The following is a 26337-nucleotide window of genomic DNA, read 5'->3' as shown; positions in this document are numbered from 1 at the left end:
AGTGACTGGAAGTGTGAAAAATGTTGATTTCTTTCAAACAAGTTGCTTGAAGGTTTTTACAATTTTACTTCTAGATGTAACTGTTTACACTATTCATTTCTATGGCAAAAAAATAAGGATACAAGTTCCATACCTTTAAACGTATAAAGACAATAAAAAAATAAAGAAATTGAATTGCTAAAAAATGTAAAACATCAATAAATAGTAGGAATAATAAAAACATATGGTCACACATATAAGTAGAAATTTTATTTATAAAATAATACTATAAAATACTGTATATAAAATACTAAAAAATAATATGAAAAAAAAATCCTTTTAAGAGAGAGAGGCTCTATGAAATTAATTTTAGAGATATTTTAACAAAACTTCATACACAGTCATGGAGTCACCATCAAGTCATTTTTGTCTTTGGCCACACACACACACACACACACACACACACTGAGTGGTCTTCTAAGCCGATGATCCATGTGACTCTTGTGAGATTTTCGCTGCTCCCTAGGAGTGTCCAGAGTCCAGAAACCATAAATATTTGCCTAAAGTGCACTTGACTGAATTTCTGGGAGCGATGTTGCTTAAAACCTTCCGTAAATGGTCTTCCTGCAGAGAGAAAGGCATATTTTACTCAATATAGTGGTGTACATGAGAGAGAGAGAGCGACTAGAAACTGTAAGAGACAAAGGGAGATGCACAGAGAGACGCACACACTCAAACACAAGTCCCTTCATAGCTTATCTGTCTCAATTTCTACATTTGTATCTTAGTGCCCTGACAACAGTCCTGTGACTGTTGAAAGTTCATTAGATGAGAGAATTGCAGTGAAAATGAATAAAATACGAGCTGAGGAGAGAGGCAGAAGGCATTTCTAGTTACCAGCACTCACCTTAACGAACCTGTCTGTGCCTGGAAGGAACTTGTGCACCATGTACTGGGAGATCTGGCTGGCGGGGGCGAGCACATGGAGGTGGAGGTGATCTACTGAGGTGTAGGGGGGCCGGTGGAAGCCCAGCCTGCGGAGGCAAACACATCGCTGCCAATCAATATGCTGATTACACCGTCACAACAAACACGCTCCTGAGCATATAGCTGTAGGTTTGGGTTTAGAGGAGCAGGATGCTTCGGCGTTCTCTACACCGTTTCAATTTGACTTCAGGCAGCAAAGCACAGTTTTATGAAAATCCCAAAGGGGGAAATGACACACAGACAAATAACAAGCTTGGATTTTGTACAGTGTATCTATAAAGCCTGTATTATTCTTTCTGGGGGAAAAAAGAAGAGGAAACAGAATATGGTTTTGGTTAGGCATTTTTGCCCATGTGTTATTATCTCCTGATGCACCGCTTTGTGAAAGCCTTTTGTCCGGTCTCTAACCTTCTATCTTTTCCTCCTCTCTTTTCTCTCCTTTCAGCCTTAGGGCAGGATCATGACTTATCTACACTGTAATGTGACACTAAAAGAGTATTACTTTCCCTGATGGTGGACAAGTTTCAGAGGGGGACAACAGGAGCACTTCATTGTGCCTTTGGGTCAGGAACAGGCGAGGTGGCTAGCAGGATGAACTATTTCAGACTCTTAGTTTGCAACAACGTTTCAAAGAAAAGGGAGGTGGCATTACCACAGTCCTCTGTATAGGTGTGGAGGGTGACAGGTTGAAAACAGAGATACATGCAGAGCATCGTGACAAGAATGCAGATGCAGTTGGCATTAACACGCACACACACACGCACACAGGCTTTGGCCCCACCTCAAACAGTCCATTTCAACCTACAGCCTACATTAGCTGGTGATTTTAGTATGCATGATCCATTTAAAGGAACTGTATACTAAAATGAATCTTTTCCATTAATCATAATTTGGTTTTATTTAGGTTTATGCATATTGCACTGATGAAGGTCTAATGTATGCCAAAACCTTTGCACTTTATACCATCATTATGTCAAGAAGAGCATGATCTTGTGAAGATTTTTGATTTGTTGGAGTGCAGATCCTACACATTCTTAAGTCAATTGGGTTTATGAATAAACCATTCAACATACACAAACACACACACACACACACACACACACACACACACACACACACTTCTTCAGTTTTAACTACCTTATATCGTTCAGATCGGTGATCCCTTGATCACATAGTACAGCTTTCCCCATATCAGCCATCCTTTCAACTGTTGGATACATGACTCAGTTACTGATCAATAATAACTTAACTAGAAATTTCATAGTTAAGAAAAATAAATAAATTCTGTGCTTGCGTAGGCAGTATGAATTCAAATGTAGTCTTGTCAAGTTGAAGTACTTGAAGAAATTGTAGTATTAGCAGTAGTAGTAGTAGTAGTATTGGTAGTAGCAGCTGTAGTTCCATGACTCACTGAGGCCGACATGTTTGTAGTGGAGAGAGAAGCAGCTGAGGATGTGCTGTCTAGGAATAATCAGGTAGTGATGAGGAGCGGCAGGGCAAATGTCCCGGAAACACACCAGCTCATTATCCTGTTGGACGGGTTCAAAACACTACAGATGAAGAGACAAAACTGATTCAAGACACACACAAGGACTTCTACAGCTATAGGCAGTGAACATGGTGTACTGGAAATCCCTATATAAATAAATATAGCTTTTATATATAATTGTTGATTAGTGGTAGTAAACACACATAGACTTTTATTATTCTTTGGCCATATCTATTTACGTTAGCCTAGTCTTCCATTTGATAGACCTGTATAGCAGGGTTGAGGTTGGATCATTTTCAGTTAAAAGTAAATTAAAACTGTAATTTATATAATAATCTCATTCTCGGTGATTTCTTTAAAGATTACATATAAAAGCTTATAATGGCAAAAGACTTATAGACCCTAACCCTTTTATTAAATTGTGAGGATAATTCACTTCCTGAAGTAACTGAATTGACCTGAACCATGCTGTATAGTAACTCTACTGTATGGAACTTAAAGGAAAACTCTATTACACTACCATTATTCCCTTATAGATAACTGGCCAGACGACGTGATGTAACATCAAGATATTTAAGACTTTAATAAGACTTTAATAGCAGAAGATTTTCTATCTATCTATCTTGTTAATGCTGTTGCTCTCTCCACCTACAACCATTAAACTAGCCCACTACCCACAGCTGAATGCAACAAGCTAAACGCGTTGCCGGGGGTTGTAGAAAGTCTTTTTGGGAAATGTAGGAAATCGCTAACTGAAGGTTGAGGGAAAGTGGGTACATCATAAAAGTAAATAACAACACTTCATCAATATAACTCCTGGAGTGCATCGATATGATTTATAACAGTGAGGGTGGAATTTTCCTTTAACTTCAATTAACCTTGAACCAGTTACAGCAAGGCTAATACAAAAATGTGAAGTTACTGTCTTACTACAAATCCTCTCCCTGTGAAACTTTGAATGATGTCAGCCTGACAGCGTGTGACTAGCGTGTGCGCGGGGTTAACAGCAGCCTACCTTATGAATGACTTCCGTGTATTTGTCTTGACCGCTCGCAATCAAACAGAAAATACAATCTTCAGTAATATCACTACTTGGATCTGACTTGCCCCCTTCCATAGTTCGCTGTAGTGTCCTGGACGCTTGATTGCCCGTCTCTGTTGTTGGTGTTGTTGTCTGTTCCTCGTCTGTGTCAGCACGGGCGTTTGACATAACATAACAGGTAGGCTACTGCTGATCACTTCCAAAGATCGTCTATTTGGGAAGAAAGATCACTCAAAAGTTGTTTTTTTCTTAAAGCTTCTTGAGTGTTGTGAAAAATAAAGTACAGTATAAAAATATGTTGAATGAAAACATTCTCCGGTCCTTCCCCCTTGCAGCCGGTCTGCTTTAAATTTATCTTTTTGCAGATGAGAGGGTGGGCCAGTTTTTTTTTTTTTTTTTTAACAACTATTGAGTGAGTCATCTTCTCAATACGCAATCTTCGAGGGACACTGACGAGTTCCCATTTTCCATCCGGGTCTCTCCGCATCATGTGATAAAATTTAAATACACTTCTATTTACATGATGTAACCTCACGCGGAACAATTTATTAACCCCTCAACATTAGATGTGAAGGACTCCACAAACACTACAGTAACCCACTGTTGGGTTGTAGCAGCCCACATGCATGTTGTCATGAGAAAGACATGAGATGTACTATAGTTATGAAAAAAAAAAAACATTGGTCATTTGGATATATGTATATATTTAACATTTATTTAGGTTTAAATGTGGTAGCAATAACAACACAATAAATAGATCCTTGGTGATATCACAGAACAGGGCAGTTTTGGATTCACAAGAAATAATACTTAAGGAGCATTCACAGTTACAAACAACACTTAACAGCTAAGAAGACAAAAGCTCATTTTCACATGAAGCGATACCTGGCATTAGTGGATAGTATGGCAGATATCATAACAATGGTGTCCAACATTTTCAGTATTGCATGTTCATGCACTACAAGCCTGTGTAAGGTCCCTGTGGAATGCACCGGATATAAATGAACATTTCTTTTCCATGTTAGTAGAACTGAACTTTTGGTTAGTGGCATGGCATTAGAGTGCAATAAGACCGACAGATTATCCCTTTTTCCACCCATTAAAGTAAAGCAGAGGCCGACCTGCGCTCGGACGGGCGGCTTCCCTCATGTAGTGGTGATCAGACGACATTCAGTGACAATTTTACATTGAAGAAATGCTTTCAGTTAATCACATCGGGCCACAATATAGAATGAATGAATTGTCTGTTAATCCTGCAGTGCAAAGTGACATCATGTTCGACTAATACTGGTCACAAACCTCTGATGACGATGATCGAAATCAAAGAGATAAAATTGGTCAGCGGTGGGATTATGATTTCAATACTGACACCAGTTTCTTCAGTCTCTTCTAGTGCTTGTTGGGATGAATCAACCTCTTGACTAGTCAAATCAAGGAACAGAAACATTCAGCAAAACACGTCTATAAAAAGTAAAACCCATTTAAAAAAAACTGGAACATTCTTTGTAAAAACAAATCATGTAAAAATAAAATTCTAAAACATTATATAAAATATGATGCACTCACAAAAAAAAAAAAAAAAAAATGAAATCAAAAAATACACATTTGGTCATTGCAAACCTTCCCCTTGCACTTTACCTTCCTGGCTGACCAGGTGTTTTGGATTGTGAGGGGAATGTGGAATGAAAATAATTTCTAGTAATGAGGAAACGCAATGGGACATTCTCATTCAAAATACGAGAACAAGACGGCCTTCGGGGGGAAGAACGACACTTCTCGTTGTAAACAATTACTCCATTTCCTGGATTTAAAGTAGGTTTAACTGGGGAGGATAGACAGATTTGGTTAGAGAATGGAAATCTCAAATGCGCTCCCTCCAATCCAACCGCACAGGTTCCTCTTCCTTTTACACAACTTCATTGTGTCAGGAAAAAAAGATATACCGTTCTAAACTCTTCTGTACTGCTATCAGTATGTATTCCTGTATATTCCCACACATACAAATTACATTATGAACCTACAGCATTATTGGGCACCTCATTTTTTTATACAGACTCTTTAAGCCAGCTTTTTTCATATTACCTCAGCAGTAACATCCGCAGGCCGGGTTCTTTGGCCCTCACAGCCATAGGGTCAAACAGCAGTCCTCGCGTTCCCTTTCCCCTCCTCATAAGCATATGGTGGTAAGGCAGTCTGCATGCTGGGATAGCTGGAGGCATTGTGGGATGTCTAAGGCAGCCAATGAAGTGAGAGCAAACAGGAACGATAACTTTCTCGCACTTCCACCCTTCGAGGGGCGACGAACCGAATACAAACCAGCCAATCTACCTGCAGGGAAAAACCCCTGTGTCAGAACAGGCTCACCTGCCTCAGACCATCAACAAAGCAGCTGATATCTGGGCCCACCAAACACCAAGAACAATAAACTCTGATTGATCACACCTTCCAAATGTGAACCATCCAGAAGACCGCCTATTCCGTTTCATCCAGCTAGTTTAACTTCTCAGTCAGTCACCATAAAAACCTGGACAGGCCTAGCCGAGTTCCTCTTGTCTCACAGAAAGTTTAGTGTCATTTGGGTAGCTGGGGTTGCCCCCTAGTGGTGCATATAGACTAGGGGTTTGAAGGTTTAGGGAGGTTGTGGAGCAGAGAGTGAATGTAGAAGCGGCTTGAGCCAGTGGGGCTACTCGAAGGTCCAGACCTCCAGACTGTGGATGTTGAAGTCCTGCTGGGTGGAGAGGGGCTGGTTGTTGAAGGTGGCACAGCTGGTGGTGGTGCCCCGGTACAGCTCAGCGTCCAGCCACAGGCCCAGCTGGCCACTGGAGAGGAGAGGGAGGGGGGGTGGCAGGAGGCGGGAGGGAATTGGAGAAGATGGAATAGAGAGAGGTTGGACAAAGCTGTACATAGTAGAACATGGGGCTTTGTGGCTTACACACAATCACAGGATGTTGCCTCTTCCAATGAAAAAAGAAGTTGTGATCTAATGCTCTGCCCTTTATCCAACCTATATTAAAATGCTTATCAAAAATATCCTTCTTACAAATGTTGTATATGAGGAAAGAACATAGACTTTCCATTGTTTATTGTTTACTGTGCAAATGTTGATTTTGGGCATGGGGAGGAGGTGGAAGCACTATGTTGATATGTTAACAGGCTGGGTGACTGTACAGGCAGGGAATATATAGCAGTTTTATTTTTGTATTAGCTTTCTTATAGTTACCTGTTATGTCATACAATATGTAATATTTCTATATTTAATCAAATGAATAAATAATCTCAATTGATGCACTTGTGCCTGTAATTGTTTTCCAATAGGCCAACAATAAGCGTCATGACTGACTGTTGATTAAATAGTACTTGCATCGGTACTCATATCAGCCAAACTATTTTTACTTTTACTTAGCAAAGCTCCTTCCTCCTGCACTGGCACAGCGCTAAAACCAAGTGAAACCAAGTGTGGAGATTGGTTTGTCTGATGTGAAACTACAAGGCTCCTAGCATCGTCACCACAATCCAATTCAGGGAAATTGCAGGCATTAAAAACAACACATGCAGTTTAAACTGTAGCCGGCAGCCGGCGCTTGTGAGAAACTCTGCTTCATCTACTCACCCTCCTCCTCCCATCTGCAGAGAATCAGTATTGCCTTTCACAAAGTAGGAGTTCTCCCCTGTCCAGCGGTACACCTGAAAATAAATCGAAACCATGTCCGAATTTGCCATTTGAGGAACCAAGTTTGTTTATTTTCACACTTACACTTTTCAGGAAGTTCTTCTGAATCACAGTGTCGGCTAAATCCCCACACAGAGTTAGAAAAGGAAGTGAGTGCAAACCTTGATCTCAGGACAGAAGCTATAGAGGAACGTCTCTCCTGTACCGTAGCAGTGTTCGCTCACTCTGAAGGGATGAGTAGAGAACGCCCCAAACACCTGAGGTATGAGTCAAATTTCATTAAAGATGAAACAGGTATTCCCCTGGAACAAGTAATCATGAGCAGGTTTGTGTGTGTCCTGGTTGCAGCTGATTGCTACAGACTAGTTAACTAAAAAAGTTGATAAAAACTCTAAACCCAAAGTGTTGCTCTGGGAAGGTTAGTGAATTACAGCCTTGATGATGTTAACTACACATCATTAGCAAATCAAAGAGCAAATTTCTTTCTCTGCATATGAGCCTGGTTGCGAACACGCGAGGCTGAGCGTTCCAAACAAACCAAACAAAAGCAACAAAAAGCAACGAAACAACGCAACAAAATACAAACGGTAAAAGAAAGTTTATTTAAATAAGAAAGTTTGTCAATAAGAAAGTATTGGAAGACCCGTACACAACGATTACCAAACAAAGCCGGAGGGATCATGTCGAACGCACCTCGGTTAACAAGACAGTCTGCCGAAGTAGATATATTGGAAGAATTAAAAGCGATGGGAGTATTGAAGAACTTCGACCCAGTCTGTAAATAGTCTGAATATTTCACTTGTCCACTGGAATATCAACGGGTGGACAGCTGCTAACTGTGCATTAAGATCACGGATACTGAAATCCCTAGACCTCGACTTTATTTCCATAAATGAAACGCACCTATCATGCCCCACGATTTGCCTGGAGGGGTATACGTGGTTTGGGCATAATAGGAACATTCATGTAAAAGCCCCTAGAGCTTCAGGGGGTGTTGGTATTTTTGTTAAGAACGTTGTGTTTGAAGACTACAAAGTGAATATTGTGGATAAAACCACTGACGGCGTGACTGGACTGCGTTTCGTGCGTCGCTTTACGGAATATGCTTTTGTTATTTTTTCCTGCTATCTGTCTCCAGAGGGGTCTACACGGGGACTCTGAGGCATTCTTCTGCTTTAGACACCGTGATGAACAAACATGGGGAAGTTTGCTGGAATTTTTAAAAGATTCCAAATGCTGTATTCTAAACGGCAGACTATCCCCTTCAAATGATAACTTTACCTCTATCTCACCAAAAGGAAAAGCAGTGGTGGACTATATCATAACATCCCATGATTGCATTAATACATGTGTTGATGTGTCTACACCTGTCGAACTGGCAGAAAATATAGGGCCTGATTGTACAGGTTTGATTGGAGATAAATGCAGATTGCCAGATCACTCTTTGCTTTCCTTAAAATTCTTAGTTGACAGTTATCACTATGATAAGCCTACCTCTCCCTCAGAATTGAATGTTAACCAAACTAAAAGAAGGTCTAGGAATTTTCCTGAAAACTTCTTATCATCTGACGTGTTGTTTAGCTCTGATACAGCTTATTAATGATCTTCTATCATGTCAAAAAACCCAGGATAACATTGATAGACTATATGGTTTGTTCTGTGATATGTTATATAAAGAGATGGATATTTTCCTGCCAGTAAAAAATAATATTCCTAGAGCAAGAAATGTAAGAAAAATGAACCCTATTGGAATGCTGAACTAGATAAATTATGGATGGATCTAAAATTTGAGTAAGATTAATTCCCAGAGATCTACTTTTAGAAAGAAATTCAAGCAATGCCAGTTGCTTTTTGATAAAAAGTTACGGTTTTACAAGAGGAGATTTGACCGAGGTTATGCACTTCATTTGGAGCATTTACAAACTAAAAACCCTCAGATCTTCTGGAGGGAAATAAATAAATTTGGCCCTAGGAAATATTCTAAAATCCCCATGGAAGTTATTCTAGAAAATGGAGAACTTGAGCATAAGGCTGCCCTTGTGCTGAATAAATGTGAAAGTGACTTTACTGATTTATTTTCAGGTAATAATATTCCAGATGTGTTTGATGAGAGTTTCTTAAAACACACATGTAAAATAAAGAATACTTTAGAATCAGGCAGACTATGAACCCAATCAATTATTGAATTCTAAGGTTACCTTAGAAGAGGTTCGAGAGGCTGTGGAAAGTGCAAAACTTGGAAAAGCTACTGGTATAGAGGGTCTCTCTAATGAAGTTTTGAAAGTTCCAAAATTGCTGCAGTTCCTGACCTGCCTTTTCCAAGTATGTTTTGATAGTGGTATTGTTCCATATGACTGGTATAAATCAATTATTAAACCAATTCCAAAATCATCAAAAAATGACCCTAGGGTCCCACTTAATTACAGAGGCATCAGCCTTTTAAGTACTGTTTATAAGTTATATTCTAACATTCTAAATGCCAGGCTGTCCCAGTACCTAGAGGCCCAAAATATACTTGAGGAGCAGAATGGATTCAGAAAACACAGGTCTTGTTTAGATCATATTTACACTGTGAATACTGTAATTAGAGCTAGGATCTCTGAGGGGAAATCTCCTTTTTTATGTTTTATTGATTTCCAAAAAGCGTTTGATTGTGTTGACAGGGAATTACTGGAGTTTAAACTCATCTCGGCTGGTGTGGATGGAAAATTTTATAAAGCCATTAAAGCTTTATATAAAACCCCGGTTGCCTGTGAGCAGGTGAATGATATGAAGACTGGGTGGTTTTCTACTCCACACGGAGTCAAACAAGGAGATGTTCTCTCTCCTACCCTCTTTATTCTGTACCTTAATGATTTAGCCCAGCAAATTAAAGGTGAAAACCTTGGTCTGCAAATAGGTGATATGAAGTTGAATATTCTGTCGTATGCTGGTGACATAGTACTCCTTGCAGGGAATGAGGAGGAGTTGCAGAATATGCTAAATATTGTTAATCTCTGGGGTAGGAAATGGAGATTATCAATTAATCGGGAAAAAACTCAAATTATGCATTTCAGAAAAACAGCAGCAGGTAGAAGCACCTTTAATTTTCATGCTGGAGCTATGTCATTAGCATATACCAGCTCATATAAATATCTTGGAGTTACTTTGGATGAATTTAACGTTTGAAGAGGGCATTAGTGTTTTGGCTGACACTGCAGGTAGAGCCCTGGGTACAGTAATAAGTAAAGTGTAAACCTGCAAAGATCTTGGTTATGCTACATTTTCAAAGCTCTATTCTGCATGTGTAACCCCAATTCTATTTTATGCAGCTGGAGTCCGGGGAAGTAAGGAATTTTCCAAGGTGAATGCCATTCAAAACCGGGCAATTCGCTGCGTGCATAAATTTGCACCTGTGCTGGCGTTCCAAGGGGACATGGGTTGGGAGCCATGTCTGATTAGGCAAAAAGGTGAAATGCTTAGATTATGGAACCGTCTATCTAATATGCCAGAGGGTAGAGTAGCAAAAGTTTTTAACTGGGATAAAGCACATAACTATCCATGGTGTAGTGATATGAATGTTGTTTTCAGGGAAGCTGACCAGCAATATATTTTCAGAAACGGTTTAGGATGTAGGGTTCACTATATTAAGCACAGGTTATTTCTCGACTAGAAAGAAAAATGGGCTACTGACATCTGGCTCAAACCAAAACTTAGAACATATAATCAAATTAAAAACATGTATAGTCCAGAACCTTATGTTACTTTACCCTTGGAAAGATCCAGAAGATCTCTGTGTGCCCAGTTGAGAACTGGTACCCTCCCTCTGGCAATTGAGGTGGGCAGGTTCAATTCTATTGTTGAGGAGGAGAGACTTCGTACTGTATGTGAACTGGGTGTTGTTGAAGATGAATTTAATTTTTTGTTTCATTGTACGTTATATGAGGAACTAAGACTGCTTTTATTTGAGAAAATGCAAAACAAGAAGCCTGATTGTTCTGGTCAGGAGATGATGTTAAGTTGGAATGGTTATTCAGAGAGGAAGTTTTCAGTGTGGCCAGTTTTATTGGGAGAGCACGGAAACTGAGAATGGAGAAGCTGTTTATTTGAATGTATGACTTTGATTTGTATGATTTGATTATTATTTGTATATGGTTCTTGTTTGTTTGGCGGAACTCAATGTATCTGTGTCTTGTAAGCCCATATGGGCTGGGCACCATGTGGTGCACAACACATTAATTTAAAAAAAATCTATCTAGCACAACTGCACAATTTTGAGAACAACTGCTCAGATTTCATCAGCTGACAATGTTTTCTGGTGCCCAACTCCCAAGCTCTCCCTTTACATTTGACTGTCACCTTTTCAAGGAAGAAAAATTTTGTTTGTGAAAAATAGATTTCACAGTGGATTCAATTGTGTTCTAGAGAAGATGATTGCTGTACATTGTGTTGTGTATCCAACTGACTGGATTTGGTATATTAGATATAAATGAATTGGTCTGGCACAGCTGCATAGCCTGCGTAGGAATGAATAGGGCGTAGTTTTCATCAGCATCCATGAATTTGTTCCATTACCAAAACAACACTGTTGGGCGTTGTTTTATCAGCGGTTGTGTACAATTTATTATTGATCTCCATACAAAGTGTAAAGCACACAGACGATGCCGCATACGCATTTCATCTGATCAGATCATTAGGAACCGCTGCCTTCTGCACTTTTAACAATACTGAAAATGGTTTCTACTGACAGTCAACACATTTCAAACCATTTCAAATGATTTGATAGCAATTAAACTAACAGCGTCAGTGGAACCCCCATCGTTTACATAAGTGCATTTGTACGTACCTGGTTGTCCAGGTCTTTGATGACCAGCAGCACGGGACTGTCCACCTCTGCCAGGTTCCTGTACAGGGTCTTGAGGCTGGTCCCGTGCTTCACAGTGCTGTAGGCCAGTCTCCAGGGGTAACCCTGCACACGGGCTGGCAGGCGACAGGCCAGCTGGACGACACACAGATAATCAGACAAGAAGACAGAGGACTGGCCTGCGTGTATGTGGGCTCGCTCTTCTTGAACCTTGAATTATTTAGTCATTAGATAGTGGGTAGCATTATGTGGTTAGCATCAGGCTGTGAGTAAGCGTGTGTGGGATTTACCTTCTCGATGTGTGTGTCCTGCAGTAGAGAGCTGGCGTCACTGAGTATGGGCAGAGCATCCATAGACAAGTCTCCCTCGCAGCTGCCGAAACTCTGCCTACGCTTGGCCTCATCAATGGTGATGATCTGGGAGTGAAACAAGTCAATATGACAGCGACATCAATTAGACACAGAGGCCTCACTGCCTACACAAAACATGTTCCCAGTCACAGCAGCCCGTTTAAACATGTCAGAGAAACTTGATCTAAATGCAAAAACATAGCATGGTGGTAGCATTCTTGACTGCCACGTCCCACACTCCGTCCTGAGCTCACCTCCCAGCTGCAAGACGCGGGATCACTGAAGAAGTTGTCAATCATGTCCAGCTCGTCCTTCTCCACCACCACGAAGCCCTGCTCCCGCGCCTCCTTCCCGTACACATCCGGAGACCACTGGACGAAAAAGGCATACAGATGGTCCACCCTGGAACACACAGACATGTTGGGTGGGTGAAAAACACATCACTGACCCACACACACTGACAAGACTAGAGCCCCAGATTCTTCATGGATTTTTCCTTTTTCCTTATGACTGGCAGGATTTCAAAGCAACCACCATCACAGTTATGGAAACCAGTGTGAGAATGTGTTTATATTGGCTGCACTGCTACATTATAGTATGCCTATGGCTGTTCTATGTATGGCATTGTACTTGTATTCCTTCATACATGTAGTATTTGTCATCTCACCTTTCCTGTGGCACAGCGAACCAGTACTCTGGCTGCTTTCCCCGGCCCCCGTACGAGTGGGCGGGGCTAGACGTCATCCCAGTGGCAAACGACTTCCTCATTGGTTTTCCCACTTTGAAGCACAGGAACATGGGTGGGTTTTTACTCTTCTCCTCTGAGCAGAGCAGCATGTCTATGAAGAATGGGGAATAAAAAAAAAGAAGAGAGGAAGAGAATTCAGTTAGTTTTAGCTTAGTTTAATGTTCTTTTACACCTCTGACTGAAATAATTCTTCATATTTTAAGTGTCTAGTTTAAAATGATCTTACCTTCTATTGGAGCCTGCATCCTCTCCAGCAGCCAAGACTTCACCTCCGCCTTGTAGCTCTTCTTCCGTCTCTCCTCCTCACTCAGTCCATCCTCTTCAGTTGGTCCATTCTGCAGTTCCACCGCTGAGCATGGTCCCTGAAGGCTATATTTCCCATGAACCTCCGCAGCCTCGTCCAGACTTAACTGTCTGTTTTGGTCCACTGATGCGCTGCTTATGATATCGCACACACCGTTTACCAACTCTTCGGTCCCTTTAGATTTGAGATCTTTGGTTTCAATTACCTCTCGGCTTGTAGGTTTATCATGCACGTCGCCCCGTTTTTCAGTCTCTGAGGAAGATTGTAGTGACTCTCCATCCTCAACGGAGCTGTTCTGAGCCACGCCCTCATCCTCCTCATCATCCAGCTTCCCCTTGGTTTGACAGAGAATTGACATTTTACCGGATTCGTCCTGGAATTCTCCCTGGCCGGAGTAACTAGGTCCTAAGAGTTCCTGCTGATCCCCGCCGACAGTGCTGTATGGTTTGGATGACGGCTCCTCTGGCTCTTCAGTGCTGCCGTTGACGGTGGGCTCCAGCTCTGTGAAGCCCTCGTCTGACGGAGACTTCTCTGTCTGCTCGCCCTCGGCGCTCCCTGCCATTTGGAAGATAAACCATGCAATCGTTTTCTAGTTCAACAAGCTGAGTATATATTCAAATGTCAGTAAATTGGTGTGGAACATTTATTATCTTTATGCCGACATGTAAAAGAAAACAATACTATATGCTTTTCCAAAGTGAAGCTTGTATTTGGATGAATGACAATGACAGGCCAATAAACCAATTTGTTTTACTGGTCACAGGAGTGGATTTGAAATTCACCAGCCACATTCATTAATTTAGCAGACATAATTACCAAAACAAACTCCAAAAATGGTTGGTCATCTTTGCTAGTAGACCAGAGAAAATTACCAGACATAACCAAAGATTTACCACCCAGGTTGATAAGTGGATCATCTTGGACCATACAGTTGATATAGTATGATTCACATTACATGTCATGCCAAGTCAGATGACATCTCACCGGTTTCTGAGAGGGCTGAGTCGATGTCGTCCAAGACGATGGGCCGCTTGGGATCCAGCGCCTCATAGCGGCTGAAGGGGTTGAGGTCCTGCTCCGAGGGCAGCTGCTCCCACTCCCCTGGCCTGTACACAGGACACAGATCCTGGGGTAGGTCTCTGTGGGGTCACCAGGCACCACACATACCGCACCGCGAATGAAGATGTGGAAAAATGAAAAAGGAATAAGAAAGAAAAAGAGATGTCGAACAGAAATCATAAATGATGAGAATGAGACGCAACTTAAAAAGACAAAATAACAAATGGCAAAACAGCAAATCAATCTAAAATAGCAAGAATAATGGAGCACAAATAAACAACTTTAAAAGGGAAAAGTAAAAACTCTAAACCAAAATCTGAAAGGGGGTTCACTTAAGGACTGTCCTGATAACAAAATCCAGTGGAATGAATGGAGCTCGGTAAAAACAGAAAGTTAGGGAGATGGTAAAGAGGCAAATGGGAAAAGTGCCAGAAATTGAAAAGGCTTTGTACAAGCAGTTAATAGTTAATTGACCAAGAGAAATTGAAAGGAGGAACAAGAAAGGACAGACATTTAAGAGTTGAGAACTGGAAGAACAGTCAAGAAAGACTTAATGAGGAGGAAAGCGAGATGTGTAGGGGTCCTTACGACGGCAGGGCGTCCTTGAGCTTCATGCGTGACACGTCGTCATAGAGCGCCACAGACACGACCTCCTCCATTGGGCAGATCAGGCCGTACTCCTCACAGCCGTGCTCGATCACCAGGGGGTCCGACTTGTGGGGGTCAAACATGATGTTGTTGGGTGTCACTATCATCACCCCTCCCACCACGCCCTGCAAGATTAAAATAACATGTGGAGAGACGTCAGAGCCTGGGAGGGTAAACATCTAGGTCTAAAATCAACAACCTGCAAGGATGGTAATAACAGATAAGGCAATTAGCAGGCTGCAATTTAAACAGTTACCTGACATTGCCATATTTTAAAAAGGGCAGATTCTGTGGCTTCTCACCATGCCGTCAGTGAAGTATTTGCAGCTCATCTTGATGAACTTAACCGTTGCTGGGCTCTCATCCTCCGAGGTCGGAGAGAACTCACGCCGTATGGGCTTTCCTGAGCCGCTGTTCGAAACCCCGTCCTGCAGGACATTACAAGGCCACATCACAGAACTGATCATCATGCTCGTCTTTAGTGTAGCTTGTTTTGAAGTGTGTTGCTAATGACCATTTATTTTTTTTACTCATCAGTGTTTGACCTGTACTCATCCAAAGGTGGTAGGCATCCAGAGCAAGACATTTAACCAGCACAAGTAATGCAGTGTCCGAAAGTAACTTTTTGTTTCACTTGCCATGGGCTTTTAAACTACAAAAAAACATTATCTAGTATTAATGATAACGCACCATAGATGCAACACGATGGATCTATTATTACTTACATATGATGCTTTTTCAGATAGACCATTTGTGAAGGCAGGATCAGAGGAACTCTGAGGCTTCGAGTCTAATTCTGACTGGCTCACATCAGGGACAAACAGCTTCTGTAAGGGTGATGATGGACAAGCACGTTAGCCAATCAGAGCAATGACTTAAAGAGTGAAGCAGCGGCGCGTGGCAGTGACCAAGCTCTCACCTGACCAGGGTAGACACTGTGAGAGAAGAGCTTGTTCAGCTGGACCAGTTTGTTCGGGGTGACGTTGAACTTAAGTGCAATGCTGTTGAGGGAATCACTGGGTCCAACCTGCAACAAGAGATCAGATCCTTTGTGAATTCTGTCCCTAAACACACATTTTAATCCATACAGGGCAAAACACTGCATGATGCATTGATTTGATCTCTCATCCACAACTTTCCCGCAAGTCAGCAGTCAGGGGGGCAGTTACAGAGTGAAAGGGGAGCATCGCTGTAGTATTACTCACTGTGAACTCCACTGTCCCTGGAGGCCTCCTCTTCTCCCTCTTCGCCTGACTGTTGCTTTTGCAGCCATCATCTAAGAGAGAGACAGAAATTGAGAGAGCGAGCTTTTGCGATCTCAGCATAATGAGAAATTTCCAGAGAGCAGCCAAGTGCCGATCATCCCATAAGGAGAGAAATGATTTCATGCACCAACGCAACCAATACACTATTGATGGCACACTCTATAGGGATGAAGAAGTGGCTCTATTCTCTCCATCTCACACTTTCTAAGTTGGTCACAGTTATGTATCTAGCAAGTGATTCTAAGTTACTACTATATACTGTATGTATGAAAACATCATTCCATAATCTTATAAGCGGCAGTACACTTTCTCACAGTTAAAAAGATATATAATCAATGCAGCAAAATGAAAAACATGATTTGGAGTACAACTGATTAATCACCAGGACAGCACAAGCTAAATATCCTGTAGTTAGTTGCATCTTGATTCACTACCAGTGGATGAATGGCCCCTATCATTATCTGGGCTTAAAACACCGCCCCACACATGTTGAAGCAGTTATCATAAATACACACACAATTTGACCCTTGTAGTAGTCAAGGTCCACAGTCAGCATTTCCTTCTTGCCAAGAACACAGAGGTTATTAGTACACCACTCCCTAACTGCCTCATTACAATGCTGCCTCCGCCATGGAAACAGAGGGCATGACTAAGCATTAGACTGCCAGACTCCAGCTGTGTCTGCACTTTACTGTACTCTACATCTAAAAGAGAAGAACTCTATTGCTTGTGTGAACAGTAACTTGTTCACTGGCTGGGACTGGTAATTTTATCACATGAAAACCATTTTACAGCAGTATTCTTCCTGCACTGTGCAGCACAGCAGGCTAAAGTATTTTATGCTGTCTTACATGGTAGCTGAAAGTACACATAACCTAGAAGGCTGTGTTTTGTTTGTCTAGCTGTTATGCAGCATAATTATAATGGAAAGACAGCAGTAGAGGTCTTTATTTGGAGCAGCATTATTACCCTGCCCCACAGGTTATTTGATTTGATGGTCTACCAGGAACAATGGCGTGGTCTTATTAAAACACATACTGCAGAGTTTACACAGCTGGCTGACCCAGTGCACTGGTGACAGTAGTCCATTAACATTGTCAATATGGGGCTGGTGATGATATGAGTGATGAGTCTATTTACGCTATAACCAAACCCACCAACACCTGCTAGCATGAAATAATGCCAAAGCTCATACATAGCACATCATTAAAGCTTCACATCATTCTGAGTTGCTTATATAACGAATATGCCCATTACACTAACCAATGTTTGGTTTGGGTTTAGCTACAGGCTTCAGCTATGGAGCATCATCCTATTATGTACCACACATGAAAATTCAGACACGTAACAATTCCAACCAATCCTAAGAACTCAAAAGGAAATATGGAGAATATTTTCTTGCAAAACTGAAATGCCATCATCAAAAAAACAACAACATCATCTCTAAAACAACAGTACAGATTCAAGTTATGCAATTTCCTGTTTAAAACGACTGTGACTTTAACCCCATGTCTCCTGTGCACAGAAACAGAGGGTTCTTATGTTGCATATCAATCAAAGGACAATCAGTTTAAATGAAGGACTAGAACTGGGTGGAACTTAACCCTCAGGCATAATGAACTGAAAATGCAAAAAAAAGCACAATCATATGTTTAGTGTTTGGCATTCTTGGGATTTCCATGCTGATATATGCAACCTAAGGCATTTATGCTGTCAGTTAGATTATAAAGGGCATCTGACTTGCTGGCTTCACATTTTGAAACTTCAGTGAAAAATTCAAATAAATATTTAATTTCCTAGAGGACCTCTAATCCTGAGTTATTTGGATAAAAGAGGCTTCACGGTGAAAAGAGCAGCAGGCTACAAAATCTTTACATGCATGATGTCACAAGCACTGCAAATCCTTTACGGGCGTTCATGATGCAGGTCCTACCTGAGCCTGCAGATGGCTTTGCTGTTATTCTCTGTAGGTCTGCCTTTGTGGTCTTGTCCTTGGGGTCAGTGGCATTTGGGATGTTTGGACAGGAGATGATGGGCGACTTCAAAGACGAATTAGCTGGGTTCTGCTCATTCACATTCTTCTCTGATTGGCTCTGCTTGAGCTGTCTCCGCCTCTTCAGCCTGACAGGATGCAAGAGGACAAAGATATGTTTACTTTCACTCAGTAAGTAGGCTAAACAAAGCACAGGACTGTGGAGGATCATTCAATCAGATTCGTTATTAACTTATCCCTAGACAACTCTCTCAGGGTTGGGATCAATAAATATTACGTTTTTGAATTCTGAAGAGTTCTTGAGTTTATGGAAAGTGACCTCATCTCAACTGTGCCCCCCATCTACAAAATCTGTCATTCATTTATCAAGGTTGATCACAACACTCGCAAGTACTCTCATAACAATAAAACATTCAAGTGTGTCTTTTTAATTTGCTCCTTCAGCTGCATCTGTGTTCCTCTCATCTCGTCCTCTCCCCCTGATTAATCTCTGATGGGTAAGGGGATGATGTAATGGCGTCTCCAGACCCCGTCAGGGCTCATTAAGGGGGGACACTGCAGCAAACTGAGCCGAAGTGGTACAGTGCAGTGGATCCACAGGTTATTGGTGCACTTAGGAATAATGCAACATCTATGAGACCCACTGAAACCTAGGCTTAAGTGTGGATATGAGCCATGTCAGAAAAGATAAGACCAAATTGATTTATCATATGCTTAGAGTGATAGAGATAGTGTCGGCCTGGACAGCCTCGGGCAAGGGAAGAATAAAGGAAAACGTAAGAGAGAAATGTCTTAAGTGTGCGAGCGCCTTAATGGAATGGCAACAGTGGGTCGATAAGGCTGCAGACAGACACAGCTCAGGCCTTTCCCATAGCCTCAGGTCACTCTCCCACTTTAGCTGATGCAGCCCACATCTGGTGGACAACTCAGGAATCTGCAGCCGCATTCCAAACAACACTCCTGTTTCACTCTGGGACATTTCTGAGTGAAATGCAAAGATTTCTTTTGGTCTCCCACTCTCTTTCTCCCTTTGTCTCCCCCCCCTGCAACCTTCCTTTTGTAACAAGGGAACTTCCTAGCCAGTGTACCCATTCCCAGCACAGTCACAGAGAATGCATGATAAGTGAAAACAGGTGAGAATGAAAACATGTCCTCAAACAACCCCTTACAGAACGTGGCTCTTTAGTGCTTTCACGACACAACGGCGCTAAGAATAGTTAAGTATATGTACTTAGGAAAACAGACAACTGGCAGGCCTCTACTGGAGCATCAGGGTAATTTTAAATGCGGTTTTTAATGCCAGTGATACACTCACTGGCATTGTGTGCTCTGTGTTCCACAATGACCTTTATGGTCAGGAAGAGAGGGAGCATATGGTGGAAGTAGCGGGCGGGAGAGCTACATATTGTAGCAGTAGCTGTTTGGTCAGAGATAAGGCTTGTTTTCTTTCCTGACATGTTCACTCTCTCCTGTCCATATAGGCTGTTGGTCTTAGTAGAGGTCTGCATGGGCCTCATTTATTCATCCTGCACCTCTCCACTGCTTTTTTTGCTGCTCGCTCCTGCAGGTTTGGTTGCTACCATAGCTTGCCATATGATTAGACAGTGAGTGGACAATGTAATACCATTACAAAGTCATTTCTTTTCACAAAGTAATGTTTTCAACAATTTTTATAAACACATGATCATCAAATCAACAAAGAATAAGATACATTGCAGGCTTGTGCCAGGCTGTTAGAGCAGCCTAAACAGATAAATTGAGACATAATCAAAAAGCATAAAGCCCATTAGGCTACACTGCATTAACTCATCTGCACCACACTCACCATTTAGCTCCTGCTTATCCGCATTTCATCTGATTTGGCTGGCTTGGGGTAAAATTTGACTGGGTCAGCTAGCTACCGAGCTTGGGGGGGCCTTGATTTTCATGTGAGCATTTGTTCCCCTATTTTCAGTGCTGAAATCTCACAGTTTATGTCTCATGTGTCTAATGCAATGATGCACTGTTTACGCAAGGCAGGCCAGGAAAGGGATTGGGCGTATTAGGAAGAACAAAAGTAATGTCCTCAATTGCTAGTGTGGGCATTTTAGAAACAATCCAGCCAGATTACATATTAGTACTTAAAATCATGTTCATTATTCCCACAGGATTCTAAAATGACCCCTGGCACCCATTAAAATAAATAAATAAATAAATACAAATAAATGTGGGAATCCCACAATTATGCAAACCTCTAGCGTTAAACTTCAAACCGAGCTATGTATGGTTTGGATTTATCCATGCAATTCTACAGCGCCCTTCTTTTGTGTGGAGTGTGAGAGGGAGAGAGTGAGACTGAGAGAGAGAAAGAGAAAGCAAAAGAGCGAGGGAGGTGTGATGCTGCTCTTTGTTCATAACATACCAATTTCTTGCTAGTGTGTGCTTTGTTGCTGTTTGAGGCCTCTTTCCACACCGTTCCCCTATCACGTTTCACTAGGATGGCAAAATCCAATTTGAAAGTGAACACCATCTCACTTGACCACTATGTGTGAGCCCACTGATGCATGACTCCCATCTGTGCCTGTATCAGGTGGGTGTAGCCCAACAGAGGCAGACTAGTCCATGAGGGCATGAATAATCGCTAAATACACCTTGACAGGAGAATGTCACACCATAAAATAAACATGCACCACAATGGAAAAGCTGCAACGTCAGTACTGCTGAGACACTCTTCCAGTCTAACTGATCATGCATGAGCAGACACTGGACCTCATTTATAAAAAAAAATGTGACTTTATCCTCTGAAAACATTATGAAAACATTATGAAAAATGGGAAATATATCTATAGAATCCATTCACTGGGTAACGATACAAATTTGTTTCAGTTTTTATATTGCAGACAGAGAGAGAAACCTCAATGTACAATGCTAACTTGGAAGTAACTGGTCATAAGCACAAAACAATGCTTGTAAGAACAAATGAGAGCCATTATGTTGTTGAAGCATTAGCTGTGCTGCATGTGCAAAATAACAAAACGAACTGACACAAATTCAAAACAGGAACATTCATGCATGAACTCATTCATGCACTCATTCATGCACAAGCATGCACGCCCACACAGTCTCTTACCTGGCAAAATATCCCGGCTTCCTCTCTCTCTTTTCCATCAGGCCAGGATCCTAAAGCTGCATGCAATCAAGCACACACACAAACACACTCACTCTGTGTCCAAGCCAGCAGACACTACTTTGAGAAGATCACCTCTCCTCTCACACTGTGCTCTCACACTTCTTCCTTATCCTGCAGCAGGGGGAGAGAAGCAGGGGATTAGCAGGCTATCCGGGTGCGTCACTAGGCTGTTAGACCATAAGAGAGTGCAGCATTTGATGGTGAAGCCATTGGCCATCAGCTTAAGTGGAGGGCGATGAAAGCATCCTAAATGAGCGCGTCAAGCCACTCAGCTGATAGTGGCCGACCAACAAAGAGACAAAAATACTCCACTCCGCCACAGAGAGAAAAATATCTGCTTATATTTACATTAGTACATATCTATCCTATGTAAACATTCAACCATCATGGCTGCTAAACTAACTCTCTAAAACATCACCAGACAGAGGCATTAGACTTAACTAGAAAACAGGATTTATCAATAACACGCAATTCCCACACCCCAAGTTAAGGATAGTCAGCACTGGTTTAGCAGCATGTTACTATCGACAATGAGCGTTAGCAGGTAGATGGCTAACCGTTGTGCTAACGTTAAGAGGCCAAAATAAAGCAACGTTACCCCACCTACATTCTTCAGTTTGCAGCAGCTTGCTCAATGGGAATCCCTGAACCTTAGAGCACAGACCAGCTTACAGTCTCTTCCCGCGGTGCAGCAGTCACACACCACAAAATAAATTATGCTACAAACATCTCTGCTACTGCGAGGTCGAAGCAAACACACAAGCACGCCGCAGGAACAAGGTCCAGTCTTACAGTTGACTGTCAGTTGATGCTAGCTAACAGTGCTAGCCACTTTGTTTACAACAAGACAATAGCAACCTGGTGGTGATGGTGTGGATATTTTCTACCATCCAACCGCCAGCCCCTTTTCCCTTAAAATAAGGGTTTCTGTTTCGTACGGTGTGGCCTCACGTTAACATCAATTAAGCGGCCATGTAAAGATGCATTTCAATGTTGAAATGTCGATAAGGACAAGTAAAATCGGCAACATACCTTGTGTGCATCCTCCACCTACTAGCTAACGTCAAAATGAAGCTTCCTCCCACTACGCCCTCTCGTGTCGGCTACACAACGACGTATCCGCATAGCAACGTTAGCTAGCCAAAAATCTGTGCTTGCTTATCGTTGCTATGTGGTTCGGTTAGGCATTGAATGCTTTAATTGTTGGTCGACGAGATGGCTAAGTTTGTGCTCAATGAGACTGTAAGTAACAACTAAATGGAAAACAGAGTGCGTTGTACTAAGTGAAATTTGATAGACACTGCATACACTGCAGCCATCCCTGGTGGTCTAGTGGTTAGGATTCGGCGCTCTCACCGCCGCGGCCCGGGTTCGATTCCCGGTCAGGGAACACACTTTTCCACACCGGTCATTGGACCCGAAACAAAGTTGTGAAAAACATGGAGGTTGTAAGAGAAACACACACCTTTGACCGTATGAAAGCAATAAATACCCCAGCAGTGCGCCAATCGAAAATCAGTGCCGTCCTTATATGGATACTAACGGCTTCGCAACCACGCTGCTGTTGAAGAATTATAACGTTACTGCTTGGGAGAAGAATAACATTTAAGTAGCGATTAGTATTGATTAGTGATTACAAGTGTAAGCTATTTTTATTGAGTTGCCTCTTAGCTAAAGGCGCTGAGGAAGTTCCCTTTGGTAAGCAGTTACGCAGTGGAGAGCTGGGACTTTTATTTTGAAGGGTAAGAACGGAAGTGGTGAGTGTGTAATGGGCGGTGTTTGACTCGCTGGGAAGGAATAAAGAGTTGGCGTCTTGTTCAGATGACGAAGCCTCCGTGTTTTTATTTTATAACCTGCAGAGGTATATTGCAACACATAACCCTCGGCTACATTGGTGGCAGCGGTGGGATTGTGTGTTGCCCTATACTTCTGCAGGTTATAAAATAAAAACACGGAGGCTCCGTCATCTGAACAAGACGCTAACTCTTTATTCCTTCCCAGCGAGTCAATTTACGCCCACTACACACTCACCACTTCCGTTCTTACCCTTCAAAATAAAAGCCCCAGATATCCACTGCGTAACTGCTTACCAAAGGGAACTCCCTCAGAGCCTTTAGCTAAGAGGCAACTCAATAAAAATAGCTTACACAAGAATAGATTCGTTGAGCATTCGCGTTTTTGTTCTGACTATAGTGGTACTCGTTACAAAAACGTGCCCTTTACAATCAATGCAGTTTACACGAAGCATATGCAGATAACTTGTACATAATCACGTTCTTTGCTTTACACACTTCCCCACAAGAAGCAGTCAGGTGATGATTCCTCCATTCAACAAGCACTGCGCAAATATGCACAAGGCACTGTCTGATATTCACCAAGTGAGCTCAGTTTACTAGGATTTTTTTTTTTTTTTATGTAGGACCAACTTTCTTTTTGGATTAGATTAGATAAACTTTGTCACCAAGTGAGAACATCAGCATTTTCTCTTCAAATGTTTGCAAAATGCTAGTTTCATATTTTTTACTGCCTTTGTTAATGGTGCAAAAAGTAAGGTGCTGTCTTGTTGGTATTTCATGTTTTCTGTTTGTATGTAGGCCTATGTAGCCTATTGTTTGTATGTATTTGTATGCATTTTCCATCTTCAATATTTGTATATATTCTTATTGTTTCTTCTTGTCTCTGTCAAACGCTTTGTAACAGTGTGTTTAGTGCTATATAGATAGTTTTACTTAGGCCTACTTACAAAATACTGTGTACACTTGACTTTCTCACTTTCACCTCCTGAGCTATTTATGGATTGTGCTGCTAGATGGCGCTCTCACACAGCGAATGGCACAACAAGGACGGTCTGCAGGATGTGGAAGATGGATGTTTATCCTCCCCTATCAGCTGTCATTGTGCATAAAAGCAGGGCAGCTTTACAAGAAGACACAAATTTAGGACAAGCAACATCCCAAGCAATTCTCTATTGGAATTTTTGAATGTTTGAATGAAAGACTTAGTTATTGTGGAATTGCACATTGAAGAGGGAGAGAGGGAGAGACAACTTAGTATCTTTTACCTGAGTTCTGTTAACTAATTTCTTTAATTTGTCTGTGATGGTACTTCTGAGGCAAATGTAATGTAGTAGTTGCTTTGCTGAAATGCTTTGGGAATGTTGGTTCCCTTCCATTCATGCCAATAAAGCTTTGAATGGAGAGAGAGAGAGAGAGAGAGAGAGAGAGAGCGAGAGAGCCCTGTGAGACAGAGATAGTGTGTGTTTGTGGAGCCTGGGTCCCAGAGAGCCCTGCGAGGCGGGGCGGGGCGAGACAGAGACCCAGACAGCAGCAGGCTCGCTGATTGGCCGGCGCAGGAGTTAACCGGTTCCTGACTGGCTATGTATCTTGGCAGTTATTTTGACAGCACTATCATTGCGAGAGGGCAGATAAGTTGTCTTTAGGAATCGCCATGGCGCCGGTGTGTCCCTCCTCCGGCCTGCTCAGACTCTCATCACCCCCCCGCCCCCTCCCCCATCCCTTCTACCCCCATCCCTTCTACCCCCTCCTGGCCGGAGCAAGGGATTGTGGGGGACTGGAGCGGGGTTTGTGTTGGCAGGAACCCCGTGGCTCTGGGTAGCATCGTTCCCCTTCAAGAGTCACCGAAACCTCCAAGTGTTCGCACCCAACAATGATCACTTCACCAAAAGTCACTCTCTCTCTCTCTCCCAGTCCGCTCTCTCTTTTCCCTCTAAATCCAGTGTCTTTAAACGCCTCACTTGCCTCCCATCAGTCTCTTCCTCTTTGCTCGCATTCCTCTTGAGCTTTACAATTATCTTGTCTCTATTTTCCTTCACTATTTTTGCTTCCCAGAGACGGTTTGACAGAATCATAAGCGAACAGCACTAAAAAGCCAAGGATGAGCTCCGGTAAACTTTTGACTCTTCGCTGAGTAATGTGTTCAAGATGTGGCTCTCGCACAGCACTGTCTAATAGTCAAAGTCCATCACCGCTATATTTTCCCTGGCTTCTGCATCTCCATAGCTTTTTCTACTGCAGAGTCGTATAAGATCTGAATACAGCTTCTCATTCAGACTGTGATATTAGAGTTTTTTACGGTACTATCCCATCAGGGCCCACAAACAGCCTGGTACCATTACAGAGGCTGTTTTTTGGTTTTAAGATTACTGCTACAGGGTAATACAGTATGAGATCAAAGCTACTAACACACACACACACACACATACACACACACACACATGCATACAGAGGAATTTATGTAGCAGAAGAGGAACAGGGTTGAGTAAGGAAAACCAGAGGGACAAAAGGGAAGATGAAGCATCTTTTCAGGCCCCTGTGTGTGTGTGTGTGTGTGTGTGTGTGTGCGTGTGTGTGTGTGCGTGTGTGCGTGTGCCACAGAGAAAGCATTTGTGGTTGTGTGTGAGCTAAATAATAGTATTCAGTATATCTTTAATAACGTGCAGTAAAGAGGACTGATAAAATTATATGAATAACAGTCATGTTATGGTCTTTTCTTGCATTTTATTATAAAGACTAGAGTTGTTTATAGCAGTGGAGTGACAGATGAAAAGAGAGATGGAAAATAGAGTAGGACAGAGAATAAGAGCTGAAATCCTTTTCATCCCGTTCACTGCATTGTTCTGCTGACAGTGGAAAACAACTTGATGTCAGACTGATTTTTTAAACCGAAATGATTGTTGTAGTCAGTCACAGAGGTCTGACCCGGGACAGGCCTTGGAAAAGTTTAAAATCATTTTGCTCGGACGTCACACACTCGCAGCTTAGACTACAGCCA

The 26337-nt window shown here is 42.1% G+C and overlaps 2 protein-coding genes and 1 non-coding gene across 5 annotated transcripts; 1 reads left to right on the top strand and 2 right to left on the bottom strand.

The window, feature by feature from the left end:
* Window positions 1-161: 161 nt before the first annotated feature.
* On the bottom strand, window positions 162-3670 carry LOC139909843 (adenosine 5'-monophosphoramidase HINT3-like). 2 transcript variants are annotated; one of them, XM_071896997.2, is made up of 5 exons: window positions 3471-3670; window positions 2378-2495; window positions 2104-2173; window positions 887-1013; window positions 162-603 (listed from the first exon to the last, which is right to left on the bottom strand). In XM_071896997.2, the coding sequence occupies exons 1-5, from the start codon at window positions 3663-3665 to the stop codon at window positions 502-504; spliced, it is 612 nt and encodes a 203-aa protein (XP_071753098.2). In that variant the 5' UTR covers window positions 3666-3670; the 3' UTR covers window positions 162-501. The 2 variants fall into 2 exon arrangements, with proteins under 2 accessions (XP_071753098.2, XP_071753100.2); XM_071896999.2 differs by having other exon boundaries at window positions 897-1013.
* A 552-nt stretch (window positions 3671-4222) lies between these two features.
* Window positions 4223-22594, bottom strand: ncoa7b (nuclear receptor coactivator 7b). 2 transcript variants are annotated; one of them, XM_078289951.1, is made up of 17 exons: window positions 22579-22594; window positions 21487-21657; window positions 18318-18505; window positions 16325-16395; window positions 16039-16146; window positions 15845-15946; window positions 15422-15547; window positions 15060-15244; window positions 14397-14551; window positions 13335-13967; window positions 13028-13199; window positions 12615-12762; window positions 12301-12426; window positions 11993-12145; window positions 7329-7424; window positions 7108-7181; window positions 4223-6316 (listed from the first exon to the last, which is right to left on the bottom strand). In XM_078289951.1, the coding sequence occupies exons 2-17, from the start codon at window positions 21522-21524 to the stop codon at window positions 6181-6183; spliced, it is 2511 nt and encodes an 836-aa protein (XP_078146077.1). In that variant the 5' UTR covers window positions 21525-21657; window positions 22579-22594; the 3' UTR covers window positions 4223-6180. The 2 variants fall into 2 exon arrangements, with proteins under 2 accessions (XP_078146077.1, XP_071753095.2); XM_071896994.2 differs by lacking the exon at window positions 22579-22594 and adding an exon at window positions 22154-22277.
* Window positions 22595-22864: 270 nt separating this feature from the next.
* Window positions 22865-22936, top strand: trnae-cuc (transfer RNA glutamic acid (anticodon CUC)). Its single transcript has one exon. It is a non-coding gene; the product is annotated as a tRNA-Glu (tRNA).
* Window positions 22937-26337: the final 3401 nt, after the last annotated feature.

This window comes from Centroberyx gerrardi, chromosome 18, assembly GCF_048128805.1.
Source record: "Centroberyx gerrardi isolate f3 chromosome 18, fCenGer3.hap1.cur.20231027, whole genome shotgun sequence".
Taxonomy (NCBI): domain Eukaryota; kingdom Metazoa; phylum Chordata; class Actinopteri; order Beryciformes; family Berycidae; genus Centroberyx; species Centroberyx gerrardi.
This window is presented reverse-complemented; position numbering and strand designations above follow the sequence as displayed.

Bases quoted from the DNA above. Each gene is read 5' to 3' on its own strand.
- ncoa7b (XM_078289951.1), bottom strand. From the start codon at position 21,524: ATGGAAAAGAGAGAGAGGAAGCCGGGATATTTTGCCAG. The intron at 18,506-21,486 runs GTAAGAGACTGT...GCATCCTGTCAG, and splicing joins AAGCCGGGATATTTTGCCAG to GCTGAAGAGGCGGAGACAGC. The intron at 6,317-7,107 runs GTGAGTAGATGA...TCTCCTCTCCAG, and splicing joins CTGCAGATGGGAGGAGGAGG to TGGCCAGCTGGGCCTGTGGC.
- LOC139909843 (XM_071896997.2), bottom strand. From the start codon at position 3,665: ATGTCAAACGCCCGTGCTGACACAGACGAGGAACAGACAACAACACCA. The intron at 2,496-3,470 runs GTAGGCTGCTGT...CCCGTCCAACAG, and splicing joins ACACGGAAGTCATTCATAAG to GATAATGAGCTGGTGTGTTT. The intron at 2,174-2,377 runs GTGAGTCATGGA...TGTATCCAACAG, and splicing joins CTACAAACATGTCGGCCTCA to TTGAAAGGATGGCTGATATG.